Source organism: Eschscholzia californica, unplaced genomic scaffold (genome assembly GCF_041429995.1).
Source record: "Eschscholzia californica isolate CP2 unplaced genomic scaffold, dmEscCali1.0.p SCAF_3, whole genome shotgun sequence".
Lineage (NCBI taxonomy): Eukaryota > Viridiplantae > Streptophyta > Magnoliopsida > Ranunculales > Papaveraceae > Eschscholzia > Eschscholzia californica.
This window is the reverse complement of record NW_028238420.1, coordinates 4705251-4715251: the sequence shown is the minus strand read 5'-3', so window position 1 is coordinate 4715251 and position 10001 is coordinate 4705251. Positions and strand designations below refer to the sequence as shown.

Genomic DNA, 10001 nt, shown 5'->3' with positions numbered 1-10001 from the left:
GAGAGGACTTGAAAAAAGAGTAAAGGTTTTTAGAATATTTCCTAATGTACAAATAATACAGTTGGAAACAAAAATAATCTTGTCCCAATGACCGATCAGAATTTAATTTATCTTGAGGTGAATGACTACAAATTACATTAATATCGTATTTAGACCAACAATGATCATAGACGAAACAATCACACATGATCCACACCATCTAGGGCTTCGAATTATGTCCGAACTCTATCTAGACCACTCAGGTTCAATGATCGGAAAACACCCAACTCGTAGCCCAACAGAGTTAGTGCACTATAAACCGAGGAGGCTTCACACAAATTACCCGTACCAACAACATGTTTGTGAAGGTCCCGTTGTGATCATAGGAATGGTTTGACTCTTGAAATGCATACGTGCACCGTGTGTTATAAAAATTTATTAAAAGTTCAGTTAACGATTGCTTCAATAAGAAGTTTGCAATTTATAAAGAAGGCCTGCATAACTCTGGAATAGTAGACAACTCCTGAAAGTCGGGATATTGCTTAAGAACATCAAGCTCGCAGTAGCAACTGACATTTGAAAACAATTATCTCTTGGTTATTAAAATCTTGGATCAATTTTTTCAGCAAAACTGTAAAAAAAATATCAATCTTAAACGACTTATACTCATCCTCCTAATGATCCAAATACAAACTAAAAATAAGAAATCATATAAATCATGTATTCAACTCCACCATTGAAGATCCAAAGATTAAAGAGTCTCGTCCATCTTCTCTCAATTTTCGAAGAAGTGATTTTCTAGTTATTACTAGCTTTAAAACACTAACTTTGTCATTCGTATAGAAGTGTTTGACTTGTCATATTTGTGACCAGGGACGGAACTAGGAGTAGTAGTCAAGGGGGGCCGAACAAAAAAAAAAAGTGAAAAATCTAAGTCTACCAGTGCTCGAACCTAGGTGTCTCACATGTGAAACTCAGACCTCAACCATCTCACCCACGCTACATATATGTAATGAGTATGACTCGAACTTTATTTATACGAAAAACCAGAGAGCAATCAGCATTTCTAAAACAATTTACGACAAGTCAAGGGGGGCCATGGCCCCCTTTGGCCTGCATGTAGATCCGTCCCTGTTTGTGACTTCTATATTCTTACTCATTAAGTGTAAGATAAACACGAAGTCAAAAGGTGTGATTCCCATAATATCTCCAATAACGGTGCATATTGCACCAAACATATCAACCAAGCTTCTAACTGCATGAACAGGAGAAGCCCACCAAGTAGCTTGAGGTCATTGCAAATTTCCTGTTTTGTTAGTCTAGATGTCTGCCTCAATCTCACCATTAGTTAACGTTCTAGCAACTTCATTTAGTTGTTAAGATTTCAATACCTCTTGCCTTAGAGAGCAATTAAAACAAATCAAAAATTATATTTCAATTGAGAAAAATTGTCAAATATCACCTACTTCTTTAGATGCTTCAACCAATGCTAGTTGTAGTTTGTGGACAAAGCAGTGCATATAATAATACATATGCTCAGTCTTCAAGAATCAATGCCCGTAATTAGTAAAACTCTCTACATATCTCTAGCTTTATCATACCCTTAACCTCGCACAATTTCATTATGAAGATTGTGACGAAGAAAGACATCTGAGATAGTTTGTGTTAGAATGAACGTAGGTAACCTTCACATGCAAAAACATCAAAAACATGTTCTTTAATAAAATATCCATCATTAACAAACCGCAAGATAGTCATTTTTCCTTGAGCGATTCATCTGGATTTGTTTATGTCTTTTGTTGAATATTTTTCAGGGCTGCTTGATAGTGACAAGAAGAAACATTATGAATCCCCGACTTCTTCGCTCATCTTTCTCACTTAGTTAGCAAAAATAAACAATGTATTTTCAATATGTAGGATATGTATGTCCCGCATTTCTAGGAGCATTTTCTAAAACATTTTCATGAATTTTGTCGTTCACTTTCGTCATTAGCTTTATCAATTAGTGAAATTACTACGATTTTGTAAGTTTATAGATTCATCATTACCTCTAAAATCACATGACTGATATGCTAAATAGCATAAACAATAAATCCCGGTCTCAATTCTTCACCAATTTCGTTTCACAATTTCTAAAGACGTCACATTATACAACTCTGTCAATGTGTCCGAGTCCTTATTTAAGGAATTACAAAAGGAAATATTTTCCAACAAAGATGTGAATGAGGAAGGATTGGTCAACAAAATATGAACTGAAGCGAATCTCGATACACCTCAGAATAATATATTTTTTTACTGCGAGATGTACTGGGAGCTGCGGATGATTTGATCGACATGAGATCTGGAATTGGTTCAAGTAAAATTCAGAATTTAAATCACATCTTAACAACTATGAATTATCCAGGTTTCGCAAAAGTTCTTTTTTTTTGCTGCAAAGTATAATGGTTTAGAGAGACAAACAACAAATCCTTAAAATCATTTTGGGAGGAAAAATTATTAATCAAGAGTCTATACGTTCTCTTTTGTAAAGTCCACATTCGAATTTAGAAAAAAATAAACAACTAAACCTTAAACAATAAATGGAGAGAAACTATTGTCTGTAACAATTATGAATCTAAAATTCTGCTAAAGATTAGTTTTAAAAGATTGACTTGAAACATTCAAAAAAGAAAGAAAGAAGAAAACTTGTTGGGCGCCACATGAGTCCATTAAGTGAATGGACATGCGAAAATAGTTCTACATAGACAAATGGTACTACCATAACCAATGACATAATATTTAGACCTTCTTTATTAATGCTAAATAATTTAAAGTTAAATGGTCGTTGACTCACCAACATTTTTCTAATGCAAGAACTAAAACAACACCAACATCATTCGTTGTAATTCTGAAGAGGCACATAATGATCCGAGTTCCCAACATACCGTATTAGTCTAAAAACAACCAAAAATCCTACTCTTTAGTTAGGGGTGGGAATCGGTCCGGACCGGTCGGTATCGGACTCTAACTTCATCGAACCGGTCGATTCGGACATAAACTGTTGGTGACCACCTATTTACTCGGGCGGACTCGGACGGTCACTCTCAAGAATTCTTTGTCCATTGACCATCCAAGACCGTTTATTTTACCGGTCCAGTCGGACACCGGACGGTCTCGGTCCGGACTTTCCAATAAATTTACTTAATTCAGAACTTTATTTTTATTACCACAAACAAAATTACTTACAAATGAAGATGTTTAGCCAAGAAATCAAAAGTAAATATAAAAAAGAAAAAACACAGTTGATCATCATTCGACAAGATATAATTAAGCCATTCACTAATGTTTGGTCTTCCAGAGGACTATATGACTATAGCCAACGAACATCATATATTTATATGTCTATAAAATTCAACGGTCAACTTCTAAAAATGAGGACAGTTTAGTCGATCAACCTATTCGGTCACTCGTACCGGTCGGTCAGCGGTCGGTCCTTCGACATAAAATTTTGACCGTGACCGTCCACCAATTCTTTCGGCCCGGTCGGACACTGACCGTTATGACCATCGGGTGTCCATGGACACTTTTTATCTCGATCGAACGGGTCGGATAGCGGTCTTCCGGATCTTTTTCCCACCCCTATCTTTAGTACCAACAACTAAGACAATTCGTTGGAACTATTCTTTTATCACTCTTCCACTTTGTTTGGCTTTTTTAAATAGCACAACCAGAATCAGTTTGAACTATTCATCCTCATACTTGATGACCCATAGAAATGTAGGTCATATTAACATAAGTGATGCTAAATAACATAGTGAGAACAAATTTGTGGTGCCAGTATTTGGAAAACCACATTCAAATACACCATTATTGTTCCAGACAGGAATCACTCAATTCATTTCCCAATTCTTGATCCGGTTCTAAATAACCAGATTTGGAACCAATAAGGGTAAAATAGTAATTTAAATATAAAGGGGCAGTTGTGGTAGTTGAGCTATAGACTTTTATAGTTAACGAGGGGTGGGGCCCGATACAAGAGAGAGAAAAGAAATACCGGAAGACTTTTAACCAAAGACTACTGACATGGGAAATGAAAACAAATAAAAAAGCCAAACAAACCCCCTCTGTTACTCCTAATTTAACCGCGAAAGCTTTATTTAAAATTCAATTTTGGCCCCTAATAACTTCCCATTTTAGTCCTATAGAATGTCAAAAATGTTATTTTGTACTCTTTGCTAACAGTTTTGTCTAATTAAAAGCAAACATCGTTTTTCTTTTCGAACTTTGTCCGACATTTCTTTCCTAATTTTAAAAGAGATACACATGAGTTACCAATCCTCTGCATTTTAACCCACTAAAGAAGGTTTTCTTCATCTAATTAAAATCAGACTAGAGATTATAAAGAATAGGAAAACTATTTAAGATGAAGAGTAAAAATAGAGCATAAATACAGTTAAACTTAATTAATAGAATTATTAGCTTGAATGACACACTAGTCTAGGGGAGTTCAGAAGACGTTCCAGTTTACTGCGTTCAACGTCCTCTTACAAAAGAAAGATTAGGAGGGTTTCTGGGTAAAACGGGCATATGTAACGATAAAGTGGGACGCCTATAGAACCTCCTAGTACTCTATTGAAAACCTAGGTACTAAAGTTGATCATATTTGAAAATCCAAAATAGAACTAACCCAATTCTGAACATTTCTCGAGATTTGTAACTCATATTTGATGAATGACGGAAAACAAATGAGAGATGAGATGGTAATATTCGGTCACATAGGGAGTGAACAAAGGAGTGAAAAGGGAACAAAGGATAGTCATTATCAATGCATGTGCAGCGCCTGAGAGAAGCACGTTACCCTAAAGTGCGCCTAAGAATTAAAAGTGCGCGGGGTGCGCTGTATACCTCTAATCTCCCACCTTCCCCCATCTTTTTTTTGTCGATCGAGTATTAACCAATCGAAATCATCCCTCTCCCACTAAAAACTAGGGTTTTTATTGTCTTTCAAACACCACTACTATAATCTCTTTTTATCCATTTTTCTCATTCTTGTAGGACCATTTCAATAGCTTAATCCCATTATCTAAACCTTATAAAGACATAGAACATGAGGTGGGTCCCTTGATTTTGTAAAAGAAATCTCTATGTCACCGTCTTTCATTTTAATATTCTAACAAATCAAACTTTTTAGTTGTAAACAGAGCTAAAATCGATTTTTTCAAAAGAAGATGATGAATCTACATAAAACATATTATTTAATTAATTGAATTTGATCGATTATTTCATTGTTGTTAGATCTGATTGTAGTGTAGTGATACGTGATTTAATAGTGTTGCTTAAACCAAAATGGATCTAGTAATTTGAAGTTTACTGAGGTGATGAATCGGATAATTTTCTTCTTTTTATCAAACAACCCTATTTTATTGTTGTGCAAGTTTTCGGAATCCCCTTCTCAAGTTTCTGCAGTTAGTTTTGTCACAATTTTTTCTTATTGTTTTATCATAAAGATCCAGCGAACAAATGTGGCTTCCTCGTGTTCTTTTTAGTACTAATTCTGTGTTTGACCTCTAATTTGTAACCAACTAGTTCTTATAATTTTCATTGAAAGTTGAAACACTCAAATACAATAAAATGTTAAGTAAATTACATAATGAATGTATTAATATACACAAAAACACCCAATTTCAGGATTAAATCGCGGGTGCCCTCAAATTGTTGCTTGATCTTTGCCTCTCAAATAGATTTTTGTTTACAATCTAAGCAATGAATTCATGACCTAAAACAAAATCACTTATTATAGATTTTTTTCCAGTTTGTCTTAATCAATTACTTCCATGATATTTGGTCATTCAGTTGAATTTCATCACATAAATTTAGTCTATCATTTCTATATATGGGACTGTGAGTGAAAGTCCTTATCTAGAAGATATGATGTTTGTTTTGAAACAGAAGGAAAGAAGAAAAAGAGAGCCCATTTGAGAAAAAACCAAAAGAAACCATGTTAGTTTAACATGAGGTGTTCCCAATAATTGTAAAAATGAGAGAGATGTGGAAATTTGGATCTATATGTTCACATATTGATGAAATTATTATCTCGACGATATCCACATGAACAAGTACATCAATCTTGTTTAAGATCCAATCCTTAGTAAGTGGGTTATTCAGATATTGACTCTCCACTATTTAGCGACATCAAAACTTACACTCTAATAATGAAAATATGTTTGGGGCTGACCTCATTTTTAACCTAATAATGAAAATATGTTTGGGGTTGACCTCATTTTTAATTTTTCCGTCTAGTATCAATTAATTGGTTCGCGTATCAACCACATGTGTGAGTAAAAAAATCCACCGTTAAGTTATTTAGACATTGACTCCTAACTATTTACCAATATTATGATTACATCCTCAAAAAAACAAATAGGTTTACTGTTGACCTTTATTCTCGATTTTATTGTCAAATACCAATTAAGTAGTTTGTGTCCCAACTAAACTAATTGAATACAATTTCAAGTGAAAAACACTTCCAAGTGCGTATTCACATAACTAAGATGATATTTTTTTTCTCATTGTTTGAATTCATCTTCCACATATTTTTATAGGTTTTTATAATGAAAAATTCATCCTAATCTGACAGCATAAAAATCTAAGATATCAAATTGCATAATTTACAGAGAACGTGATTGGTCCATAAACTTGAAGTTAGTGTGAGAGCCCGATCAAAAAAGATAAAGAAAATAAGCTACCGAAGTGCGAGACAGGTTCGACCCATCTAGCTAGATTAAGAGACTACCGATAGAAAATATATAAAAAAAAGGCTTACCCAACATATGTCCCGTCCAAGAGGTCTGGTTGATTAGAGAGATTAGAGATGGTCCCAGATATTTAATCATTAAATTCCATTAAAGTCCTGTCCTAGTTACTTTTACATTTGTTACTTATAATATACAAAATTCATGCATGTGGTTGGTACGAGACCCACTTAACCGATATTTGACGCAAACTTGAAAATGAGAGTCAATCTCATACATATTTTCATTTTGTGAGTGTAGTCCTAATATTGCTAAATAACTGGAAGTTAATTTTATATGAACGTAAATAATTTGTGAAAGGTATTTTTGTCAAAACCCACGCATGTGGTCAACACGTGAACCACTTAACTGATCTTTGATGGAGAAATCGAAAAAATAGGTCAACTTCATACATATTTTCATTTTAGAGGTATAGTCCTAATATCGCTAAATAATCGGAGATCAACCTCTAAATAATTTATCATAAGTAGATCCCTACTTTTACCTAGCCCAATCCCATTTGGACCAAGTTTTTGTTAAACAAGTCCTATATTCGCCAGGGTGACCCGCTCTCGCCGTTCCTCTTCGCTATTGCGATGGAAGGCCTCAGCCGGATGCTGGACAGTCGTCAAGGTCAATCTAAATTCATTGGCTTCCCGATAGGCAACTCAAACCTCATTATTAATCACCTCCTCTTCGCTGACGACTGTATCATTTTTGGCCAAAACTCTCTGGAGAATATTCATAATCTCAAGATGATTCTCAGAGAATTCAGTGAGGCCTCAGGCCAGATGATAAACTATACGAAATCTAACATATTCTTTTCCAAGAACTCTCACCCGAAATTTAAACGCATGATTATCCGTGAGCTTAAGGTTCACCAATCCTCGAGTGGTGATAAATATCTTGGCACCAATCTCTTCATCGGGAATAACAAAAAAGCGATCTTCCTCCCCCTCCTAAACCAAATCAAAAACAAACTTGCCAAATGGCAATCGAATCTGCTCTCGCAAGCTGGTCGCTCGGTTGTAATTTCAACAATCGCAGCGGCCGTTCCCCGATACCAGATGCAATGCTTTGCGATTCCGAAAGGAATTAGTAACAGCATTGAGTCCATTCAAAGGACGTTCTGGTGGGGAAAATCTAAAACTTTCCACACTTGCAAATGGTCGACTATCTGTAAACCTAAGAAGCTAGGTGGGCTTGGGCTTCGTCTTCCTCACCTTGATAACCAGGCCTTTCTTAATAAAATTATTTGGCGCATTATTCAGAATCCAAATGCGATGTGGGTGCGTGTGCTCAAAAATAAATATTTCTCGGATACCCATAGACCCAAACCCTCGAAGCCCACTCACTCTTGGCCTTGGAAATCTATTACCAAACACTATAACAATATGGCAGGTCTTATCTTTTGGGATGTTAATACAGGTACAACAGTTAACATTTGGAGCGACTTTTGGATTCCAAATCATCCACCACCCATAATCAACCACACTGGGGTCAACATTCAATGGGTGGCCCAACTTATTACTGACAATACATGGAATATGCAGATGCTACAACAAAACTTTAATGATGAAATATGCAATGCAATCCTAAGCATCAATCTCCAAAGAAACCAGGAAGATACTCCCAGATGGTCATTAACCAAATCAGGTAACTTTTCGATTAAATCAATGTATTACCATTTAAGAACGGAAAATATGAATATCATGCAGGAACAAATTGAGTGGGGATTTATTTGGAATTTAAACACTATTCCAAGGGTTAAATTATTCCTATGGAAATGCTGTACCAATAGCCTACCGGTAAAAGAGAAAATTGGAAAATTCATTGGTGGTCAATTCCAATGTACTAACTGTGATGAATATGAAACAATAGACCATGTTATGCTTCACTGTACCTATGCTAAAGCAATATGGTTCAATTATGGGGTGAGAACTAACAACATTAGCTCGACAAATCAATGGATAAAGCAATGGAAAACTCTGGATGAGGCTACTACTAATCAATACGCCAAGATAATATGGTTCATCTGGAAAGCTAGATGCGAAAATTGTTTCAATACTAACAAACAGAATCCGCAACAAATTATAGAACGAATCAATAATGTGACTATTACTCCACTAAAGATTAAGATGGAGAATATTAACAATTGTAGAAAGACAACTAAGAAACAAAAATGGAGCCCTCCATCGACACCATATTTAAAGCTAAATGTAGACGCCTCGTTTATCAAGGCTACAGACCCAGCAGGAATTGGATGCATCATCAGAGATGAGAAATCACTATTCATTAAAGCGGCAGCGTCGTCAGTGCGATGCCAGAATGCAGAAGAAGGTGAAGGATTGGCAATACTTATAGGCATACAATGGGCTGTACATCTTCATATCACCCATGCACATATTGAAAGTGATAACCAGGCGTTGATAAAACACATCAATGGTCATAGTAATGTTCTTCAATGGCAAACCTCAAAGATAATTCGGCAGATCCAATCACTCAGGAACAACTTTGATGAAATCATATTCACTTATATCCCCAGGGAAGGAAACGCTCCGGCGGATGCACTAGCGAAATGGGGAAGGAAGAATATTATTCAAAAAGAATGGATTAATGTACCGTCTTTTATTTCGCATTTACTTTAGTTGTGTTTGCTTGTAAGACTCTTTGTTTTAATGCAATGTTACTTCATCAAAAAAAAAAAAAGATAACCAAAAAAAAGGGAAACCCCTTATTCATTGTTAGAAGATGGGCGATCCGTTTGGATCAAGGCATTATCTCGCTAAGGGGAGGATTCCTATCATTTGAGTTATGGAGTACAATATTTTTGTATTCCATCTCGATTTTCATATTTGTTTTATCCTTTTCTGAAGGATTGTACAATTATGAAGTTGTCAAATACACTGGTTGAGTAGTCACAGGCATATCTCTCAACAAGAAAGATCGGGTTTCGAATATTACTGTCCAAAAAATGAAATACAAGGAAATTTCATATACACTTGCCATTTCTACCTGCCAAACTCACATCTCCTTCGACTTGAATAAAAAGTACTTTAGATGTGAGTGTATATAAGAATTTCCTCAAAATGCAACTATGGTGCCTGCTCTGGTAAAACCCCAAAGTTTAATAGGTGTCCTCGTCAAGTTGAGCAAGGCCTAAAGTTTGGGCATATTGTATGAGGGGGAAGAGGGCGGGCGCCTTTAGCAAATATGGTGGGCTCCCTTAAAATTTATCAACTATGAATTTTT

At 35.5% G+C, this 10001-nt stretch overlaps 1 protein-coding gene across 1 annotated transcript; it reads left to right on the top strand.

Annotated features, from left to right (window-relative positions):
- Nucleotides 1–8143: 8143 nt before the first annotated feature.
- LOC147547854 (uncharacterized) lies at nt 8144–9397 on the top strand. Its single transcript, XM_086667960.1, has one exon. It carries the CDS (start codon nt 8144–8146, stop codon nt 9395–9397), a length of 1254 nt encoding a protein of 417 aa, XP_086524086.1.
- The last annotated feature ends 604 nt before the right edge of the window (nt 9398–10001 follow it).

Excerpts from the sequence above, each read along its gene's own strand:
- LOC147547854 (XM_086667960.1), top strand. The coding sequence starts at position 8,144 with ATGGCAGGTCTTATCTTTTGGGATGTTAATACAGGTACAACAGTTAAC.